The sequence below is a fragment of the Lampris incognitus genome, chromosome 12 (assembly GCF_029633865.1).
Source record: "Lampris incognitus isolate fLamInc1 chromosome 12, fLamInc1.hap2, whole genome shotgun sequence".
NCBI lineage: Eukaryota > Metazoa > Chordata > Actinopteri > Lampriformes > Lampridae > Lampris > Lampris incognitus.
Genome location: NC_079222.1, coordinates 49,310,542 through 49,334,285, shown reverse-complemented (window position 1 = coordinate 49,334,285; position 23,744 = coordinate 49,310,542). Strand labels below are relative to the sequence as shown.

The 23,744-nt window shown below is 44.3% G+C and overlaps 1 protein-coding gene across 2 annotated transcripts in view; it reads left to right on the top strand.

Moving 5' to 3' along the window:
* Positions 1 to 21,204, top strand: part of clip1b (CAP-GLY domain containing linker protein 1b) — a 51,413-nt gene extending 30,209 nt beyond the window's left edge. For both annotated transcript variants that reach the window (XM_056290523.1, XM_056290522.1), the window contains 8 exons: positions 4,380 to 4,486; positions 13,745 to 13,790; positions 13,941 to 13,984; positions 17,227 to 17,332; positions 17,424 to 17,589; positions 18,073 to 18,125; positions 18,255 to 18,367; positions 19,046 to 21,204. In XM_056290523.1, the coding sequence (XP_056146498.1) occupies positions 4,380 to 4,486; positions 13,745 to 13,790; positions 13,941 to 13,984; positions 17,227 to 17,332; positions 17,424 to 17,589; positions 18,073 to 18,125; positions 18,255 to 18,367; positions 19,046 to 19,280 (870 nt within the window). In that variant the 3' untranslated portion in view covers positions 19,281 to 21,204. The remainder of the gene's footprint in view (positions 1 to 4,379; positions 4,487 to 13,744; positions 13,791 to 13,940; positions 13,985 to 17,226; positions 17,333 to 17,423; positions 17,590 to 18,072; positions 18,126 to 18,254; positions 18,368 to 19,045) is intronic.
* Positions 21,205 to 23,744: the final 2,540 nt, after the last annotated feature.

Below are 23,744 nucleotides of genomic sequence, written 5' to 3'. Positions count from 1 at the left end.
TTCTTTCTCTCACTGTCTTTATTCACTTGCTCGCTCTCTCTCTTTATCCTCTCTCATTCTCTCCCTCGCTCTATTCTCTCCTCATTATTCTCTCTCTCTCTGTCTCTCTCTCTTTATAACAGCCCAGCTGGCTGTGCAGTCCAGATGGTTAGGTTCTTGTCAGCAGTCCAGATGATAGGTGATTATGCAGATGATAGGTGATTATGCAGATGATAGGTGATTATGCAGATGATAGGTGGTTATGCAGATGATAGGTGATTACGGAGGGAGATGGAGACAGACCATATACATAAACATAAACACACACTCACGCATGAATGAAAACGCACACATGCATATAAAAAGAGCAGTCCACAGGGACTCGCCGCACACTTTCTTTAGTGACCTCTTTTTGTTTGGAGAACATTTTATCCTTCCCTTAGGTATTTTCTCATTCTCTTGGTCCAGCGTGTGCAAAGCCAACAGTGTGTAGCAGCAGCTCACCGGGAAACACCAACCCCACACTATACTGCACACTGCTAAAGGAAATCCATCTGGGTGGGTGGGGGGGGCTGTGTCACACATACTGCTGTCTAACAGATGATCACTGGGCAGCGCATCACCATGGTGTGCAGGTCAGGCAACCAGATGGAAGAGTGTCCTTGGTCTGAACTATGAGGAATATGCAGGGAGGCTCGCTGCGTCGGAGCTTTTGAATGCAGCGGTGGGGCACGCATGGAGGTTGGAGTAGTTGGCAGTCTGTTTAATGTGCTGAGGAAGCTGAAAGGATAAAAATCTCACGGTTGCCATCCAGGAAGGAAAGAGGTTGTGTGATGACGCAATAAAAAAGCAAAGGAAAAAGTCTTTCTGACTGAGGCAGAGTTGCGGAGCGGTGTTGTCTCTGTTGTACACACAAACACACATGCACGCATGAGGAGACAGACGCTGCAGTGCACTTAACTGTATGTGAAGGGACGCTCTCGTGCCTGACCCGTGTCTCTCTTACTTACTCACCCATGTTCCCGTCAGCTGTGATGTAATCCGGCACATGTTGCAGTGAGCTCTAGTGTGTGTGTGTGTGTGTGTGTCTGTGTGTCTGTAGTGATGTGTGGTTGAGCTTTATTTAATGGACTTGAAATCTGCTCCTGTTGCCTTGACCTGTGAACACATCCACTGAGATTTGCATAAACTGAAGTGTCAACACAATCTGCACAGCTGTGGTTGAATTGTGAGTCTTATATCTGTGGTTGAATTGTGAGTCTTATATCTATGGTTGAATTGTGAGTCTTATATCTGTGGTTGAATTGTGAGTCTTATATCTGTGGTTGAATTGTGAGTCTTATATCTGTGGTTGAATTGTGAGTCTTATATCTGTGGTTGAATTGTGAGTTATATCTGTGGTTGAATTGTGAGTCTTATAACTGTGGTTGAATTGTGGGTCTTATATCTGTGGTTGAATTGTGAGTCATATCTGTGGTTGAATTGTGAGTCTTATATCTGTGGTTGAATTGTGAGTCTTATAGCTGTGGTTGAATTGCGAGTCTTATATCTGTGGTTGAATTGTGAGTCTTATATCTGTGGTTAAATTGTGAGTCTTATATCTGTGGTTGAATTGTGAGTCTTATATCTGTGGTTGAATTGTGAGTCTTATATCTGTGGTTGAATTGTGAGTCTTATAACTGTGGTTGAATTGCGAGTCTTATATCTGTGGTTGAATTGTGAGTCATATCTGTAGTTTAATTGCGAGTCTTATATCTGTGGTTGAATTGTGAGTCTTATATCTGTGGTTGAATTGTGAGTCTTATATCTGTGGCTGAATTGTGAGTCTTATATCTGTGGCTGAATTGTGAGTCTTATATCTGTGGCTGAATTGTGAGTCTTATATCTGTGGTTGAATTGTGGGTCTTATATCTGTGGTTGAATTGTGAGTCTTATATGTATGGTTGAATTGTGAGTCTTATATGTATGGTTGAATTGTGAGTCTTATGTCTGCGGTTGAATTGTGGGTCTTCTATCTATTTTGCACAGGCTGTAGCCGATGCTTCTGCTTGTGATTATGAGATTGTGGTGCACAGTGAATGCACGAATCAGTACTTTTAAAGTTTGTGTGTGAAGCGAGAATAAAAACAGGATTGAGAGCGTCACAAAGTAGGGATGGGTGCAGGAGGAGCCTGTCAGGACTTACGTAATAACACTGCTTTGCCTCTTTCATGCAAGTGTGCGAGTGAGGGAGGGCGCTTAAAGGCAACACGAGCTCCGTCTCTCATACCGTGTGTTCCTCTCAGGCGTGCTCAGAGCAAGTAATGAGAGCTGATGGTTTATTGATGTCCAGCTTGTGTTAGTGAGTTTGTGTGTGAGTGTGTGTGTGTTTGTGTTAGACGGAGGGAGGGGGGTTGGTGTGATGCCGACATCAGTGCTGTGTGCAGGACACTGGCTGACAGGCTGAGAACAGGCGGTGATGAGCTCGGGGTCGGCTCTGTAGGCATGGACCTAGCTGCTCTGCACCAGGGCTATTCCTGCAACATTTACCCCTCTCACCAGCAGGTAGGATAAAGACTTGTTTAGCACAGGATTAAGTCTGCTGGAGAAGCAGCCTTGCACAGTGCATGTCCTTCACATCTTCAGCAGCACATTAAAGCCACTGTGAGCGGGGCAGCGTAGGTAGGACACATGGGCTGCACTTTTTATGTGAAGCCATCCTGTTTGCTCTTGTTTGTTTTAGTAATATATCGAGGATTATGTCGTTTGGCACGTGCATGTGAGCCACAAGGTCGATCTCAGAGAAGTACCGTAAATGAACACTGAAGTGTGAAGCAGTACATATTCTGCTGTGTGTGTGTGTGTGTGTCTTTTTGTATACTCTGGGTTAGTTCATGCTTGTGAGGTGTACATAAACACTGGGGTTTTAGAGACAGAGGTATTGATAGAAGAAGAGTGCAGCAGAAACAGGAGGGGCGAGGTGAAACACACTCCTGGCAGTGTATTCATGTGACATGGAAAGTGTTTGTTTGAGACGTGGGTTGTCGCGCATAGAGATGTTTTATTTCTGCCGTCAGCTCCAGATGAGACTTTAATTGGAGAACTTTAATCAGTGGTCAGTGTTGTAAATTAATTATTAACTGGTGCTATTTCAAGTAATTCATTATTATTCTTTGTCTAAATCACTTTTCCTTATTTATTTATTTGATATTTGTTATTTATTTATCATTTTATCATTTATTATTTACTTGTTTGCTTTAATTTAATTATTTTTTATTATTTATTTATCTACCTATTTATTGTTTGTTTGTTCTTATTTGTCTGTTTATTTGTCTGTTTTTTGTTTATTTATTTATTTACTTATTATTATTGATTTATCTATCTATCTATTTACTATTTATTTATTTCAGGTAATATCATAGCATTTTGCGCATCTAAAAAGCACCTTGAACCTTCAGAAAATATCCATTGTCAACACGAGAGTTGTAACAGCGACAACAAGCCACAACTTAATTCATGTGATGATTTGTGATCATGCTTGGATGAGAATTAAGACGTTCACCTCAACTACACATACAGTAAAACATTGTATGTGTGTGTGGGCTTAGGTAGCGGACTTGATTCCAGATGTTGTTTTTACCTCTCCCGCTGTCATCCATCCACCCATCTGGAAAAATGAACGGATTTCCCACATGTTCCGTTCGGTTGATGTGAAGTATTTCCTCTGCACAACCTCTACTGCCCCAAGACATCATGCTTCATGATGAGGTTTTGGAAGATGTCCGTGTTATGGTAGAAGAAATTAGATAACATAGATGTCACGACTCGTAATGTACCATGACATTATTATCATTATTATTAACATGACATTGTTATTATTATTATTATTAACATGACTATTATTATTATTATTAACATGACATTATTGTCATTATTATTAACATGACATTATTAGCATTATTATTAACATGACATTATTATTATTATTAACATGACTATTATTATTATTATTAACATGACATTATTAGCATTATTATTAATATGACATTATTAGCTTTATTTATTTATTCACCTGGAGACGGGCCATTTTAAAAGGAGTTTTGTTCCCTAAGCCATTGAATTTCTAAACTCTTGTGTTAATGTATTGTTGGTCTCTATGTTGTGTGGTGTGTACATGTATTCTCTGTATGTGAGGTTCTGTACAAAGGGCGAAAGGGTGTGGAAGGTGTTGCTAGGTGATGGTAGATGGCTCTTCTATAGTTATCTTAACTTTTTGGATAATGTTCTATTGACTATGGTATGTTTCTTTAACGAGAATATATCTCCCTCAGCAATCTACCAATCTGACTGTTGTGATGACTAATTGTATAGTGTGTGACTAACAAATGTGCACAAATCATCTCTCTCTGTGATTTCTGCAGCTTGAGACTCTGAAACAACAGAATTCAAAATACCAGGAAGAGCCAAGTCTGTCCAATAAGCGCAGTGGTTCAGAAAACCCACGGATCGGAATTCTATGTAAGGAAATGTAAGTACTCCTAACAGCCAACGTGTTTCTTCCTGGGTGAGTCCAGCCTAAACGGAATGTGGCTCCAGCCATCTAGACCGGCTTGGTACATTTGCCACGGGAGCTCCACCCAGAGATAAAAGCTAGGCTATCGTTGAAACCTATTTTTCCCCTCTGAATGGAATTTGGTTGTTTCTACAGGCATTTTTATGAGGGACCAACATAGAAAACGGGTACATCATAGAAAGCTACACACTCTCGTCCCTGTCAGTCTGACTCAAATCTCAGTCGTACTGTTCAAGATGCTCTATCGCTAACATTAAAGACAGAATGAACTTCTCAACTGCCCAGTGAATATGAATAAAGTGTGCTGAGATAATGGGCATCTTGTCAGATGCCATCTACTCAAGATCACATGAGCCACATGAATAATTATGGTTTTTACACTTTCCAGTGTATGTGTAAAGCTTTTAACTAGATTTAAAGTTTATACATAAACTTTAGTGAGGTTGTTTCTGCATTTGGTTAGCTGTTATATTAAAAAGAGAGCTAGAGAGCTGTAGCATCTTAAAACTTTACCTTATGGGATTGTGTACACTATCAAATAATGCCATTATGTCGCCAAATTCAGCCTTTCCACTTTTTCCCAGAAAAAAACCACCAGAATTTACAATGGAAGTGACCATAAGCCTCTATCACAGAAGGTTGAATCAGTTCATCTGGACACAACGTTTATTGACAGAAACTAAGTGACCTCTTCAGTCTCAACTGACTGCAGGTATCCCTAAACAATACAGTGGCGTAACGACCCAAACCAACGGCCAGTTTCATATGCAAATATAAGTGTGACTATTAACTAGAGTTTCAAATGCCATGGGTACTATTCACAGAGGATTGGGGAATAGTTGCAATCACAACATTGTAAGATGGTGACAGATGTATTCTTAGCCCCCCCTCGGTTCAGGGATGGTCGTTCCCTCTTCACATAGATGGCCTCTTTGACTCCCCGTTCGAACCAGCGTTCCTCCCTATCAAGGATGTGCACCTCCTCATCCCTGAAAGAGTGGCCACTGGCCTGTAGATGTTGTAGACTGTGTAGATGGTGTAGACTGTGTAGATGGTGTTGACTGTGGAGTCCTGGTCTTGACGTGCTAGCTCTCTGGTGTTGTGTCATCCTCTTGGCCAGCGTCTGTTTGGTTTCCCCAATGTACGAATCACGGCAATCCTCCTGGCACTTAACAGCGTACACTATATTGCTCTGTTGGTGCCGGGGCACCTGATCCTTGGGGTGGACCAACTTCAGGTGCGGCGTGTTTTGGGGTTTGAAAGCAACTGAGATGCGGTGGTTGGAAAACATATGTCTCAACTTTTTCGACATTCCCGCCACATACAGAATCACCACTGGTTTACGCTTAGGCAGCTGTTGTCCTTCTCCTCTCTTGGATCGGCTGGTGCACCGTTTGTGCGTCTTCCTGGCTTTGACAAACGGCCAGTTAGGATAACCACACTTAACCAGGGCTTGTTTAATGTGGGATGTCTCCCCTTCCCCGGCCGCTGTGTTGGTGGGGACGTTGTCAGCTCGGTGGTACAGCGTCCTGATGACTCCTAGTTTGTGCTCCAGTGGATGATGAGAGACAACCTTAAGTACTGATCAGTATGTTTTGGTTTACAGTAAACATCAACAATCAAATGTCCCCCATCACCAACTGCAACTTAACAGTGTAAGAAGGCTAACCTGTCATTTATCACATCTTCCATGGTGAACTTGATGTGGTTGTCCACAGAGTTAATGTGCTACAGCCTGAGATTTAATTTTAACCCAGGTGTCGTCCACAAATCTGAACCAATGGCTAGGTGGTGTCCCTGGATAGGACATCAGAGCCTCTTTTCCACTTCCTCCATATACAAGTTGGCCACTACAGGTGAGACTGGGGAACCCATAGCACAAGCACACCCATGCATCTGCCTATAGTACTGCCCCCTGTATGTGAAGTATGTGGACTGAAGACACAGCTTCAGGAGCAGACACACTTGGTCAGTGTTAAGGGTGGTCCTGTTGCTAAGGGTGGGGTCGTTTTGTAATTTCATATGGACTACCTCCACCGCCTCATCAACAGAGACTTAACACCATAAGAGACCATTGTTTCATCCCCCTCCATGATGACGTCCCTCACCTTATCCACACTAGTGATGAAACGTTTCTCTGAACACACGTTGTGTCCAGATGAACTGATTGAACCTTCTGTGATTTCCTTACCTGGATGGCTGAGCATGCATGCAGACATAAGCCTGTATCTAAAACGGTTGCGATGGTGTCAAGCAAAATATTCACATATAATTGTGGGTGCCATATTGTTTGAGCAAAAATTCTGGAACTATTATTAGAGCTTGGCCCATAGATGCTGCGTACCAAATTTACTGCACATTGGTGCAGTTGTTCTGGAGCAGCTGTTATTTTGGTGTTTTTCCACAAAATTCAAAATGGTGGAACAATTAAGAAGACAGACATTACTGGTTCTTCAGTTAAATTTGTTCCTGCCAAAATGCTGCGCCAAAAAGGACGGATCAAAAGCAGACAAGGTGAGGGGCATGAGCTCTTAAAGATTATAACTTAAATCACCTGTGGTAGCGCCACCATATGGACAAAGCCTTAGCAAGAGCCAAGCAACCTATTCTGAGCCTAGATGAACATTATAGTTGGAATAGCGTGTCTAGCTTGAAAGCTGAAGGAGGAGTACCGTGGCGTGATTTATATGGAAAGAAAATAAGATTGGTATGTATGCAGGAGAACTGAAGTGTGTTGCCGCCATAACAACACTAATTACATAAGATGTTTAGTTATTACAAGAGCTAACATGATCAGCAGTTTCATTCCTTATGAAAACCTGAATTTTCTGCACATCTTTGACCGACTGCCAGCGCACGAGTACCATTTTACGCACGCTCGTACCTTGCCTTGTTGTTTCCGTTCATCTGTAGCCTGATGGGCAAGTCTATTTATAGGCTGGCGTGAAGCCGGATGTATGCGAGTGTTGAAGTGTGTGAGGATGTGTGCCCTTTGTGCGAGTGTGTTTTGTTGAAGCAGCCTCGTCGTCATTCTGCCACGCCTCTTCTGAGTCACCGGGGCTCGGAGCAGCGATATCAGAGCTGCAGATGGATGTTACCGTCTGAATTACACTCGTTAGTCTGTAACATCATGAAAGAGCACTGCCCCAATAACGGACGAGCAGCAGGAGACGTGGACGCCATCATACTTCTGGTCACGGGTCACAGGCCTCGAGGAAAACCAGTACCTTTTGAAATAATGTGTTTGTTTCCATATGTATAAGAAATCAAACCAAGACAAGAAATAAAACCAGGGTCAGTAAAGCTTTTTAATGCCTCATTGATGTGCTGTGGAGAGATGCAGCTTGGCTACATGAGCTCCCCAACAATGTGCTCCAGTATCCCTTCTGAGGGGCGTGTTTCCTCAGCCTCCCAGTTGGCAGTGTTATGTAACCCCTCTCTCTCCTCCTGGAGCCGCCTGGCTCCAAAATGTAGGCCACAAAACAACTACAACCCCCAGCCGGCTTTCTGCTGTGCGCTTTGTGTACGTCTTTTTGTCAGTAATCTTATGACAGCCACATTGATTTGGTTTATTGGGGCAACAAATAAAATTAAAATCGTCTTAGGTTGTAGTTGTTTTTGTGTGCCCCCCCCCTGCTTATTCTGATTATGAAAAAAGCCACTGGCCAGTTTGTTGCTGTCACGTACGCTGTACGCTGTGATGTTGCTGAATTTAAGTGGATAACCACCGTAACCTATTAATAACCCTAAAACTGACAAAAGCATTATTCCTAAGTAATGATCAATTTGTTTTTTGTTTTTTTTTTCAAATGACTTTTTTGTCCCATATTGGAGATTTTCCACCCGTTGTTGCCTACTATAAAGATGTACTGTATAGAAACTTAATCGTATTGTGATTACACTACGTTCAGGTGGGTTTACCTTCCACTAAATTAGTATTCATGTTAAAAAAAGAATTGTTCAAGTAAATCCATCTCTGTTTACAGCCTGGAAAGACTACCGGTTTGATAGGGAGGCTAAAAGGTAATACCACTGAGTAAATAACTTTGGTAGGTTAACATTGTGGAACATTTTAAATTAAATTCAATAAAATAATAAATAATTAGATAATCAAATTAAATGATATAAAATTATGTTAAATTATATTTGCACTTTAAACAGTCTATGACTGGAATTGTTGACATGGGGGCATATACAGTTTTTATTTCAAAATGTTTTACCAAACTGGGGTCTGTTTTGTAACAGAACTGACAGTGAATTATATCCGCTAGGCTAGCCATATTCCCAGAATACTAACTCCATGTGCTTACATAATCATCCTCGCCACTGCCCCCCCCCCCCCCAATCGGGCCTGTACATGACTATTTTATAGGCACGTTTTGCAATTCTCTTTTTCCACAAGAAGGAAAGTTGGAGAATTTATAGGACCACAAGGTATAACTGTCATAGCATTAGCAGAACATATATTTGAAAACTGATATTTCAGCTTCGCACTTCTTAAAACGAGCCTCTTCTGGCTGCTGTTTGAATGGGTGGTGCCACATGGTGTGAATGTTTGCTGATGATGCAGTTTAATTCCTAACCCAGAGCCTCCTCAGCCGTCTGTCACACATGACATCAGAGTTGTGTCTGTGTTGTGTCTGTGTGTGTCCTGCACACTAATCATAACCTCATCCTGAATCAAACACATTAGATTTCTGCAGCAGATCAGTTGGTTTCAAGATCCAGAAATACCCAGACTCACAGATAACCAGATAACACCATTTTTAAGGCGTACAGAAGAAATCATTCCAGCTGTCTGTGATTTTTTTTTAACAAATGAGCTTATCCAAGAAGTTCCCTGTTAGCCCTGTCTGTCGACTAATCAACAGCAGTAAAGGAATGAATAAGTTATATTTATTTCTATTGATTAATTTATCAATCGAGTGTTTAATTAAACAGTCAGACCTTTGTTCATTCTAACATTTTTAAAATGAGATGCACAAACATTTGGGCATGTTCTTTTTCAATTCTTACTTCCTGGAGGATTGTCAAAACAAGCTAGCGTCGAGAATAACAAATGTGAACTAGTCACAATCCTCGTCTGTTCTGCACCCTACTGACCTATGACAGACACACTCCCTGTAAGCATTCAACGATGATCATAAAACAACTACAGTCTGAAACTGATACTTTCATATTCTGTAGGTTATATATACGTAGGTCATTTGAATAAAGTACAATGATGGTTTCGAATGTTTTTTAACCATGGCAGTTGTTGATATGAAACTTTTTTACTGCAGGTGTGTCCCGTGAAAAGAAAAAACCTCCTTTTAGTAAAACTCCGGTGCCCTGTTTTGCTGTTGTTAGCCGTCAAGCCGAGCGTTGGGGAACAGAATTGTTTTAAGTGATGCAGTATTGAAAAAGAAGAGGGGTTTTCTGTGGCACTGACAGGCTCAGAATGTTCTGAGAGGAGTCTAAACTGCCACAGCCACAGTATCAGTCATACCAGATTCATATAGATGTCAGTCCCTATCTAACCTGAGGCAGAAGTCTGGCTCCGTAATCCTGCAGGGAGTGACTTACTGCCGGAAGACGACAGTTAAAAGCATGGCAGAGTTGGAAAGAAATGCAAAAAAGGACTATCGCTGTACTGACTACGAGGACTCAAGCGAGGTTGAGTCAGTTTATCACTCATCTAAACTGACTGCAGGTGTCCCCACCCTGACTTATCAACCATACAGTGGCATAACGACCCAAACCAGCGACCTGCTCCATATGCAGACTGGCGTGACCATTAACTGCAGTTTCGATGGTCACGTGTACTGTAGCGTGTTTGCCGTCACGTGATTCTGATGACGCGCGAGATTCAGATGGAGGGCAGGAAGTGAAAAGTGGAATGGACGAGATGGAGCTAGTTTAGCCCGAGCTGTGCCAGTCTAGACGATGTTATGAGAGAAAGGTGTAAACAGGAAGTAAGACATGTTGGACATGATCTTATGTTATGAAGAGTGCTAGTCTAGATGATGTTATGAGAGAAAGGTGTAAACAGGAAGTAAGACATGTTGGACATGATCTTATGTTATGAAGAGTGCTAGTCTAGATGATGTTATGAGAGAAAGGTGTAGACAGGAAGTAAGACATGTTGGACATGATCTTATGTTATGAAGAGTGCTAGTCTAGATGATATTATGAGAGAAAGGTGTAAACAGGAAGTAAGACATGTTGGACATGATCTTATGTTATGAAGAGTGCTAGTCTAGATGACGTTATGAGAGAAAGGTGTAAACAGGAAGTAAGACATGTTGGACATGATCTTATGTTATGAAGAGTGCTAGTCTAGATGATATTATGAGAGAAAGGTGTAAACAGGAAGTAAGACATGTTGGACATGATCTTATGTTATGAAGAGTGCTAGTCTAGATGACGTTATGAGAGAAAGGTGTAAACAGGAAGTAAGACATGTTGGACATGATCTTATGTTATGAAGAGTGCTAGTCTAGACGATATTATGAGAGAAAGGTGTAAACAGGAAGTAAGACATGTTGGACATGATCTTATGTTATGAAGAGTGCTAGTCTAGACGACGTTATGAGAGAAAGGTGTAAACAGGAAGTAAGACATGTTGGACATGATCTTATGTTATGAAGGGTGCCAGTCTAGATGATGTTATGAGAGAAAGGTGTAAACAGGAAGTAAGACATGTTGGACATGATCTTATGTTATGAAGAGTGCTAGTCTAGATGACGTTATGAGAGAAAGGTGTAAACAGGAAGTAAGACATGTTGGACATGATCTTATGTTATGAAGAGTGCTAGTCTAGATGATATTATGAGAGAAAGGTGTAAACAGGAAGTAAGACATGTTGGACATGATCTTATGTTATGAAGAGTGCTAGTCTAGATGACGTTATGAGAGAAAGGTGTAAACAGGAAGTAAGACATGTTGGACATGATCTTATGTTATGAAGAGTGCTAGTCTAGACGATATTATGAGAGAAAGGTGTAAACAGGAAGTAAGACATGTTGGACATGATCTTATGTTATGAAGAGTGCTAGTCTAGACGACGTTATGAGAGAAAGGTGTAAACAGGAAGTAAGACATGTTGGACATGATCTTATGTTATGAAGAGTGCTAGTCTAGACGATGTTATGAGAGAAAGGTGTAAACAGGAAGTAAGACATGTTGGACATGATCTTATGTTATGAAGAGTGCTAGTCTAGACGATATTATGAGAGAAAGGTGTAAACAGGAAGTAAGACATGTTGGACATGATCTTATGTTATGAAGAGTGCCAGTCTAGACGATATTATGAGAGAAAGGTGTAAACAGGAAGTAAGACATGTTGGACATGATCTCATGTTATGAAGAGTGCTAGTCTAGACGACGTTATGAGAGAAAGGTGTAAACAGGAAGTAAGACATGTTGGACATGATCTCATGTTATGAAGAGTGCTAGTCTAGACAATGTTATGAGAGAAAGGTGTAAACAGGAAGTAAGACATGTTGGACATGATCTCATGTTATGAGAGTGCTAGTCTAGACGATGTTATGAGAGAAAGGTGTAAACAGGAAGTAAGACATGTTGGACATGATCTTATGTTATGAAGAGTGAGTTCTTTGACTCCGCTCCTCCTGACCACAGACGACGGTCCGGAGCCACTTTTTCCGGCGTTTTCGGTCAATTTCTTGCATTTTCCCCCCTCATGAACAACAACTTTTGGTACTCAATAAAAACTCCTTGTGGTTTCTCAGTTAATGACGCCAAACACAGGCATTTCAAAAGTTTGTGACAGTGCTTCCTGTGGAGAAAACCACTTCCTGCCCTCCAGCTGTAGTTCGTGACATCATATGCAAACAACAACAACAGGGGATTTGGGAATGTTTGCAATCAGCACTGTAAGATGGGGATAGATGTGCTCTTACCCCCCCCCCCCCCCCGTTCAGGGATGGTCGTCCCCTCTTCACATAGATGGCGCCGGTAGAAGTTTGTGTGCAGCCTGTCGTCATGAACCCGCAGACAGCTGAAGGAAATGGCGCCGCTCTACGATGAAGTAGTGTGTCCAAACAGCTCCTCTACTTTTTACTCACATACTAATAGTACGCTGGAAGATGGTACACATATGTAGTATGTGGACATCTATAGCTCTGACAACGACTCCAAGAGGATAAATACTGAGTTTCCTACCGAAACGTAGTCTAGCCAAGAAAGAGAATGATGATTTTCTTTTTAAAAACAGTGTTTAGAGTAGATTGGAGTATTTGAATCTCTGCCAGGCTGTACTTTTAGCCGGCCACCAACTGACGTCACGATACATCACTTGGTGGCCGAAAAAAACAAAGCTTGCTTTGACTGCTGCCCCAGAGATGCAGGTTGTGTCCAAAATCACATACTACTTACTACATACTACATATGTGTACTATCTTCCAGCGTACTATTAGTATGTGAGTGGAGCCACGCCATTTCCTTTCAGCTGTCTGCGGGTTCATGACAACAGACTGCACACAAACTTCTACTGGTGCCATCTATGTGAAGAGGGGACGACCATCCCTGAACCGGGGGGGGGGGGCTAAGAGTACATCTATCTATCTATCTATCTACAACTTACAATGCTGTGATTGCAACTATTCCCCAACCCTCTATGTACACACGGACATTGGGACTCTAGTTAATGGTCACGCCCATAGTTGCATATGAAACTGGTCGTTGGTTTGGGTCGTTATGCCACTGTATTGTTTATAAGGGTGGGGATACCTGCAGTCAGTTCAGACTGAAGAGGTCACTTAGATGAGTGATGAAACGTTTCTCTTGATTGACAGCTGATGATTTATTGACAGCTGATGACTGCTTATGGCATGAAACAGGCTTGTACTGTCTCATAATGACTTCACTTGACTCTCTGGATTATTTTGCGCCTTATTTGTTGAGCGCTTTCCCTACCGTTGAGTGTTTCTTTTGACAAAGTTATATGTGTGTGTGTGTGTGTGTGTGTGTGTGTGTATGTATGCTTGTATTTATATATATATATATATGTATATAATTACACAGTGAGGACTTTTTTGACTCGATCCACTACATTCCTCATCAGTACTAACTGCACATAGATAAAAGCCACTGGGGAAATGTCCCTTTAAGACTGACTGGAAACCACGGGTCATGAAACAAGTATCAGAGGTATGATGTTCTACATCCGGTGCTGTGCTGATGTCATTCCTCTTCTCTTTTTCCACCCAGTGAAGAGCTGAAGCTGGCCTCTCACAAGTCTCAGCAGCTTGAGGAGGTACCAATCTTCTGAAACCTTTTTATCCTGTATAGTTCATGATTTCCAGAACATCCGTCTATGACGTAACGATGATATTTTGGCCCATTGAGGACTGACCACATGCTGCTACAGTACTGTTAAAGCTGTTTCTGTGTCTGCTTGTCTCAGAGCAACAAGGACCAAAACAGTCAACAGCCAGACATGAAACACAGGTAAGGAACAAGGAGAGATAGATACTGAACTTTTTTTTACTATGTTAATGCACTTTGCTTTAAAAAAAAAGTCTATTGTTAAATGCTCTTTTTCTTATATATCAGCTTTTTAAGACCTTTGACTTTAATTTGAGGCACTTTTACTGAGATTTGGGGTATATATATTTACACTTATGAAGCTAACAAGGCCTTCGATGTGAAATCGTACATTTTATCATATGGAAAGCATGTTTTACATGTAATATGAAATTTTCTTTATTTGCATGTATCCAACACAATTTTAAGGTGACGCTTACCAATAGTGACCTTTATGACAACTTGAGCATTTTGTGTTTTTCCTTCTTATCTTTTATAAAGATATTCCAGTGAGTCCTTTTTGCTCCTTATTTGTTGAGCACTTTTCCTGCCATTGAGTGTTTTAACAAAGTTTTTATTTATTTGTTTTTTTGTTCGTTTATTTATGTATAGTGCATTCTTAGTGCCGGTCCCAAGCCTGGATAAATGGGGAGGGTTGCGTCAGGAAGGGCAACTGGTGTAACATCTTTGCCAAATCAAATATGCGGCTCATAAATCAGATTTCCATACCGGATCGGTTGAAGCCTGAGTTACCAACAACTGCCACTGGTACTATTAGCCAGCAGGGTGCTGGTGGAAACTGTGCTACTTTTGGGCGAAGGAGAAGCAGAGAGGGAAAGCATGTGCAGGGGCAGCAGGAGAGGAGGAAGGGTAGAATTGTGGAGGTGAGAGTCGGAACTTTGAATGTTGGCACTATGACTGGTAAGGGGAGACAGCTGGCTGATATGATGGAGAGAAGAAAGGTAGATATACCGTGTGTACAAGAGACCAGATGGAAGGGGAGTAAGGCAAGGAGCATCGGAGGTGGGTTCAAACTCTTCTACCATCGTGCAGATAGTAGGAGAAATAGGGTAGGGGTAATCCTGAAGGAGGAGTATGTCAAGGGTGTACTGGAGGTGAAGAGAGTGTCAGACAGAGTGATGAGTATGAAGCTGGAAATTGAAGGTGTGATGATGAATATTATCATGGCATATGCCCCACAAGTTGGGTGTGAAATGGAAGAGAAAGAAGAATTCTGGAGTGAGTTGGATGACGCGGAGAAGAGGGTGCCCAAGGAGGAGAGAGTGGTGATTGGAGTGGACTTCAGTGGGCATGTTGGTGAAGGGAACAGAGGTGATGAGGAGGTGATGGGTAGGTATGGTGTCAAGGAGAGAAATTTGGAAATGTGCTGACAAGTGAGGAGAGTGTGCTGAGAAGGTGGAAGGAGTACTTTGAGGGCCTGATGAATGAAGAAAATGAGAGAGAGAGAGAGAAGGTTGGATGATGTGGGGATAGTGAATTAGAAAGTGTAGTGGATTAGCAAGGAGGAAGTGGGGGCAGCTATGAAGAGGATGAAGAGTGGAAAGGCAGTTGGTCCTGATGACATACCTGTGGAGGCATAGAGATGTTTAAGAGAGATGGCAGTGGGGTTTTTAACTAGATTGTTTAACACAATCCTGGAAAGTGAGAGGATGCCTGAGGAGTGGAGAAGAAGCATACTGGTACCGATTTTCAAGAACAAGGGTGATGTGCAGAACTGTAACAACTACAGAGGTATAAAGTTGATCAGCCACAGCATGAAGATATGGGAAAGAGTAATAGAAGCTAGGTTAAGAGGAGAGGTGATGATCAGCAGCAGCAGTATGGTTTCATGCCACGAAAGAGCACCACAGATGTGATGATTGCTTTGAGAATGTTGATGGAGAAGTATAGAGGAGGCCAGAAGGAGTTGCATTGTGTCTTTGTAGATTTAGAGAAAGCATATGACAGGGTGCCAAGAGAGGAGGTGTGGTATTGTATGAGGAAGTCGGGAGTAGCAGAGAAGTATGTAGGAGTGGTGCAGGATATGTATGAGGGAAGTGTGACAATGGTGAGGTGTGCGGTTGGAATGACAGATGGGTTCAAGGTGGAGGTGGGAGTACATCAAGGATCGGCTCTTAGCCCTTTCTTGTTTGCAATGTTGATGGACAGGTTGACAGACAAGATCAGGCAGGAGTCTCTGTGGACGATGATGTTTGTGGATGACATTGTGATCTGTAGTGAGAGTAGGGTGCTGGTTGAGGAGAGTCTGGAAAGGTGGAGGTATGCACTGGAGAGAAGAGGAATGAAAGTCAGTAGGAGCAAGATGGCCTGAACGAGAGGGAGGACAGCGGACTGGTGAGGATGCAAGGAGTGGAGGTGACGAAGGTGGATGAGTTTAAATACTTGGGGTCAACTGTTCAAAGTAATGGGGAGTGGAAGAGAGGTGAAGAAGAGAGTGCAGGCAAGGTGGAGTGGGTGGAGAAGAGTGTCAGGAGTGATTTGTGACAGAAGGGTATCAGCAAGAGTTAAAGGGAAGGTTTACAAGATGGTTGTGAGACCAGCTATGTTATATGGTTTGGAGACAGTTGCACTGATGAAAAGACAGGAGGAGGAGCTGGAGGTGGCAGAGTAGAAGATACTAAGATTTCCATTGGGAGTGATGAAGAAGGACAGGATTAGGAACTAGTATATTAGAGGGACAGCTCAGGTTGGACGGTCTGGAGACAAAGCAAGAGAGGCAAGAGTGGGATGGTTTGGACATGTGTGGAGGAGAGATGCTGGGTATACTGGGAGAAGGATGCTGAATATGGAGCTGCCAGGGAAGAGGAGAAGAGGAAGGCCAAAGAGGAGGTTTATGGATGTGGTGAGGGAGGACATGCAGGTGGCTGGTGTGACAGAGGAAGATGCAGAGGACAGGAAGAGATGGAAACAAGATGATGTGCTGTGGCGCCCCCTAACGGGAGCAGCCATAAGAAGACGAAGAAGAAGATCTCAGATATATGGGGATATATTGAATATTTAACGCTGAGAACACATTTGATAAAACCAAGCCATAATTATTAATTGGCTTTATTCCTCTTTTGTGGAAAATATATGAAGTCTGAGCGTAATGCAGTTTGAGGACAGCCTCATTCTCCTGAATGAAGTCTGTTGTTGCACTTCTGTCTCATTATCTATTGCTACCTTTCTCCATCTTTGTTTCTACCTCTGTCTGTTTCTGTCTCCATTTCCCTCCTATTCCTTACGCACACACACACACACACACACACACACACACACACACACACACACACACACACACACAGAGTACCGCAGTGCTCCTCATACTGTAGCTCCAGGGTGAGGTTGGGTGTGGAATTACATGTTATTATGACTCTTCTCCACAGAGAAATCATCTCTAATCAGGAAAGAGAGGAAGTAATAAACTCCCAGAAGTCCACCGGAGCCCCTATCTCAGACAGAGACCGGGAACTTGAAACACTGAGGAATGAGGTACACAGACGCACACATACATCTTGACTCTAGCTTCCTGTCTCTGGGGAATGGTCTTGGTGGTTCATGCTGAGAATTTCATGTCCTGTAGATTGCAGTGCTTCGAGGTGAGAACGCTATGGCCAAGACGCTGCAGTCTGCCGTGGAGACCTTGGAGAGAGACAAAACACAGCTGCAGAGTCGTGTCCACAGTCTTGAACAAGGGTTGATGGGAAAGCAGGCCTTGGAGGGAGAAGACCAGGAAGTTGCATCCTCAGGTGTGAAGAAGAGCTGTGATCCTTCATAACTTATAATCTTTCCCCATAATCTAATACAGAAGGTTGACTAGTACACCCACGTCAGTATTTGGATACAGGGTTCCCACGCATCCTGGAAAATCTGGAAATTTCTAGACTAATTTTACAGTCATGGAAAAGGCCTGGAAAATGATAGAATTGATCAAAACTCCTGGGGATTTTATTGCTCCCATGGAAAATTATCAAATTAGGTTGCAAAATTATATGTGATCACTATGGGATTGAGTATTTCAGCATAATTTTTAGCTGAGATCACACATTTATAGCCACTGGGATTGCTGTTGTGCAAATCTGGGCAAAAGTCACAGAAAATGTCCTTGAAAAGTCCTTGAAATTGATTCTCTAAAAACAGTGGCAACCCTGGGATATCTGAAGGATAAGTATGGAGTTAGGAAGGAATCTGAGCCTGTCGACTTGTTTTGTCATTACGCTGTGCCTCTATAGGTGGTGCAGCTCTGGAACGACTAAAGGAGGAGAAGGAGTTTGCTGAGGGACAGGTATGACCAGTTCACATCTTCACAACATACTTGTGTTTTTATTACATGGGATCATGTGTCCTTATCTATGCCATGTAAACTACCCTAACCGTGGGGCAGGGGTTAACTTTTGTGTTACTGTCTCCCCAGATCAACTTCCTGAATAGTGTGATTGTGGACCTTCAGCGGAAGAATGACGAGCTGAAGGTCAAGCTGAAGAAGCTGGTTCTGGCTGAGTTTAATGGCAACGATGGAACAGATGGGTAAGGCACACAAAATAATTAAAATACACTAAAATAATTATAATGATTACATCTATATACGTAGTGGGCGGCACCATGCCCCAGTGGTTAGCGCGGTCGCCTCACAGCAAGAAGGTCCTGGGTTCGAGCCCCGGGGTAGTCCAACCTTGGGGGTCGTCCTGTGTGAGGAGTTTGCATGTTCTCCCCGTGTCTGCGTGGGTTTCCTCCAGGTGCTCCGGTTTCCTCCCACAGTCCAAAGACATGTAGGTCAGGTGAATCAGCTGTACTAAATTGTCCCTAGGTGTGAATGTGTGTGTGTCGGCCCGGTGATGGCCTGGCGGCCTGTCCAGGGTGTCTCCCCACCTGCCGCCCAATGACTGCTGGGATGGGCTCCAGCATCCCCATGACCCGAATTCGGATAAGCGGCTTGGGTAATGGACGGATGGACATTTCTATTGTACCTAGAAGACGGAAATATCTGCGATCACTGAAAAAACTGTTCAGAGTCTGTTTAAAGTATGGCAACTTGCAAACACAAGTCATTATCAAAATTAGAAAGCTATTTTTTTTTGTTTTCCACCATATTCAACTTCTTGTCATTCCTAAAGAATGAACTCTAGAGTCTTTGCCACTCAGAACTTCTGCCTGACCTTAAGTAAGTCGTCCTGTATTATTTTGCTCTTCTGTTCAACCCCGTAGTTTGGATGAGGCTGTCACACAGCGGGAGAAGAAGGCTCCTCCTCGGCTCTTCTGCGACATCTGCGACTGCTTCGACCTCCATGACACAGAGGACTGCCCCACCCAAGCCCAGAGCCCCGACTCGGTCCCTCACTCCACCTACCATGGCAACCCGGCTGACCAGAGGCCCTACTGCGACATCTGTGAGGCCTTCGGACATGCCACGGAGTCCTGCAATGACGACCAGACCTTCTAGAAACCTCGAGACTCACACCTGCACCGCACTAAAGAACTTACTGATATTTTCCCCCTACTACACCCTTCCCCCGACCTCCCCCATCACTGCCCATGAGCACGGCTCCTACACTCCAGCCACTCGCCTGACAGCAGGCCTTACGCAGCCAAAAAAACAGATTTTCCATATGTATTTTTATATTGTATTTATGTATGTCACGGGGGTTAACAGTCGTGTGTCTGAATCCTGTGTCCTGCAGAAGTCTCGTGATGTTGGTCCCAAGTCGGACTGAACGTCATGCAGAATGCTTTTACAAAGATGCTGCTGTAACGCTTCTGATATTTATGATCGCATTTGTTTTGACTGATGTTCTTACACGTTTTGTGTGGCGCGGGTGTTGTCTGACATCGACTCCCGGCGGGCTTTATTTCTCAACAGGCGAACAGGGAAAAACATGGCGGCACGTCCGGTGACGGGCGAGGGGGAGCGGAAGCGGCGGACGCCATGTGTCTCTTGTCACCTTCCCGTCTCCTGCAGGACGTCAGCGTTGTCTTTTAAGAAAAACCAATCGGTCATGGGGCATCCGGGCGGCGTCGCGGTCTATTCTGTTGCCTGCTGACACAGGGATCGCCGGCAGAGGTGGAAAAACCCGGTCCAGACATTAAAACCCCTGTGTCTTTACTCCACCCATGTACTAAACCATCAGATTGCACTGACTAGTTTCCCAAATCAGCTGGTTTAATACATGGATGGAGTAAAGACGCGGTTAGGGTTGTTACTTTCTGGACCGGGTTTTTCCACCTCTGCTCGCCGGTTCGAATCCTGGTGTTACACAATCGGGCGTGTCTGCGGGTGGGAAGCCGGATATGGGTGTGTGTCCTGGTCGCTGCACTTGCGCCTCCTCTGGTCGGTCGGGGTGCCTGGCGGTGGTGGGGGAATTGGGGGGGAACAGCGTGATCCTCCCACGCGCTACGTCCCCCCGGTGAAGCTCCTCACTGGAAGCAGCTGGCGCCTCCACATGTATGGGAGGAGGCACGTGGTAGTCTGCGGCGGAGGGGGGTGGAGAAGAGACCGGGACGGCTCGGAGGAGTGGGGTAACTGGCTGTGTGTACAGTTAGGGAGAAAAGGGGGAACATTCCAAAAAGAAAAACCAGTCAGATAGTGTCACTGCTGTGTAGGCTGTTGTGTTGTACATTTGTTTGTGTAATATTGTACAGTGACCCCCCCCCCCCGGGTGTATTATTACCCTGTATTTTAACATACTGAAACATACTAGTACTGCATTAGTATTTAATGCAGAGCTTCCTGGTAGAGCAGCACACTTCCAGACTCATAACAACACAATGTAATAATGATGTTCTGTTGGACACTTATGCAATATTATTATGTATGCAAGTCTGCGCTGGTCAGTACTCACAATATGGCTGTTGTCCAAATGTACATTTTTTCAAAGGTTTTTATTTTTTACATTATTTGTTTTGTGTCTTTATGTTAAAAGCAGTTCATTCTAATCATTTCACTGACAGCCGTGACGTTCCCACAGGGAAATAAGCCGTCACACATACAGGCCTGTATAGTACTACTACTACCACTACCACGGTTATTACCAGCTATTACAACGTTATTACCAGTTATCTGTTTCATTATTAATGATGAGGACGTGAGTACTAATGCTGCATAAATGCAGCATGGTGATAACAGACAAGCCTCCGCTGGCTCAGCATCAGCACACGTCACACTCCCAAGGGTGAGACTTGAAGACCGTTAATATTGTATCTAAAAAAGCATAAAAAGCACTTTTGTCAGATCAGCTCGTCAGTGAAGCGCGCTGCTGCGTTTTGTATCGCTTGTGTATTGCCTATGCTGTGTCCATGAGGGTATACTTGTATGGCGTTTGTATCGAAAACGTGTATGTGTGGCTAATACAGGTGTGGAGGTGATGAAGGCTGGTGGTCCTGACTGCTGTGTGTGTAGGTCGCTTCACAGACGCGCCGCTTTTCTTTCTGGTTACTGCGCACACACGTGGCACCAAAAAACGTGTATTTCATTTCTCCGCCCATGACGTTTTAAACTCCAGAGAGAACAAATAACGCTCGTGGGGGGGCATCCGGGGCGTGGCGGTCTACGCCGTTGCCTAGCAACGCGGGGGATCAGCGGTTGGAATCCCCCGTGTTCCCTCCGGCTTGGTCGGGGCGTCCCTACAGATGTAGTCGGCCGGATGTGGGTGTGTGTGTCCTGGTCGCCGCACTAGCGCCTCCTCTGGTCGGTTGGGGGTGGGGGGGATCACGTGTTCCTGTCACGCGCCCCTGGTGAAGCTCCACCCCCTCCGCTGATCCGGGGAGGGCTGCAGACTACCACGTTGCCTCCTCCCGTACACGTGGCGTCGCCAGCCGCTTTTCACCCGACGGTGAGGAGTTTCACCAGGGGGGCGTAGCGCGTGAGAGGATCATGCTAGCCCCCCCCCCTCTCTCTCCCCCGACCAGAGGGGGCGCTAGTGCGGCGACCGGCTTCCCACCCGCAGCCACGGCCACTTGTGCCTGTAGGGACGCCCGACCAAGCCGGAGGGAACACGGGGGATTCGAACCACCGATCCTCATATTGGTAGGCAACGGCCCAGACCGCCGCGCCACCGGGACGCCCAGAGAGGGGAACAGTTCTAGAAGAGCCCTGCGCTGGAGAGACACAGAAAGACACCCACGGGACAGTTTTCGTGACTTTTATTAAGAAAACAAAACCATCGGACATGATAAAAACCAAGCACTACTCATGGAATAAATAAGTCAAACCAAACCATAACTCTGTACAAGATCTAAAGTGAAACAACATGGTCCCAAGGAAAACAACAAACGGCTTCTCTCGCGGCTCTTCTGCGTTTACAACTCGCGCCTGAGCCGAGCCGCGAGCGGGCGGCAGCTACGGGCGCGAGACCGCGCGTGTCCGTGACGCTGCCTGGCTTCGGTGCCGTGACGTAGCATTTAAGTGCCAGCGCTGCTGGACCGGGAATGAGGTATATGCTAATCCATCCTCTCAACTGAAACAATTTAACCATTTTGTTTTTCCTCTCCGCCCACGCGCCCGCTGATTTGCGTTGATCGAGCATTCGGGTCAAAACACGTCTTACGTCGCCCCGTGTTGGTCTGAAGTCGTCGGTGAGGAAACTACCTCCGCTGTGGTTGTTCGTGAGCAAATATTCGTCGCTGCGACGCGGGTTTGAGGTTTGCATGAGAGGTCGTGGGTCTGAATCCGTACTGCGCAGTTCCAGTAAATTGCGCGCCCGTGCCGGTGACACATCTGCGCAACAACCGGAACCTGATGCCACACGTGTGTGGATTCAGCCCACAGACAGCACCGTGAGGGGGGATTAGAGCCGGCGCCGCACCTGAGACCCGGACCCTCGACTGAGAGCTGCAGCACGACTGCAGGTGGCAGGTGAGTACTGACATGTAGGACATGTACAGATGTAGGAGATGGGGTGTAGATGTAATGCAGGAGATGTCCTGTGATGCGGGACATGCAGTGTAGATGTGACATACGAGATGTGATGTAGGAGATGTGATGCAGGAGATGTGATGTAGACGATGTGATGCAGGAGATGTCCTGTGATGCGGGACATGCAGTGTAGATGTGACATACGAGATGTGATGCAGGAGATGTGATGCAGGAGATGTGATGTAGACGATGTGATGCAGGAGATGTGATGCAGGAGATGTGATGTAGGAGATGCGATGTAGATGTGATGTAGGAGATGTGATGCAGGACATGCAATGTAGATGTGACATATGAGATGTGACGTAGGAGATGTGATGCAGAAGATGTGATGTAGGAGATGTGATGTAGGCAATGTGATGCAGAAGATGTGATGTAGGAGATGTGATGTAGGAGATGCGATGTAGATGTGACCTAGGAGATGTGATGTAGATATAATGCAGGAGATGTGATGTAGGAGATGCGATGTAGATGTGACCTAGGAGATGTGATGTAGGAGATGTGATGTAGATATAATGCAGGAGATGTGATGTAGATGTAATGCAGGAGATGTGATGCAGGAGATGTGATGTAGGAGATGTGATGTAGATGTAATGCAGGAGATGTGATGTAGGAGATGTGATGTAGGAGATGCGATGTAGATGTGACCTAGGAGATGTGATGTAGGAGATGTGATGTAGATATAATGCAGGAGATGTGATGCAGGAGATGTGATGTAGGAGATGTGATGTAGATGTAATGCAGGAGATGTGATATAGGAGATGTGATGTAGGAGATGTGATGTAGGAGATGTGATGTAGATGTAATGCAGGAGATGTGATATAGGAGACGTAATGCAGGAGATGTAATGCAGGAGATGTGATGTAGGAGATGTGATGTAGATGTTAGGTGATAAATGCAACACCAGTGCCGACACTAGCCTGTTTCAACTGGAGGAAAACACAAAACTAGGAAACTGAAAGTGCCAACCGAAGCAGAAACAGATCAGCAACCAGGGCG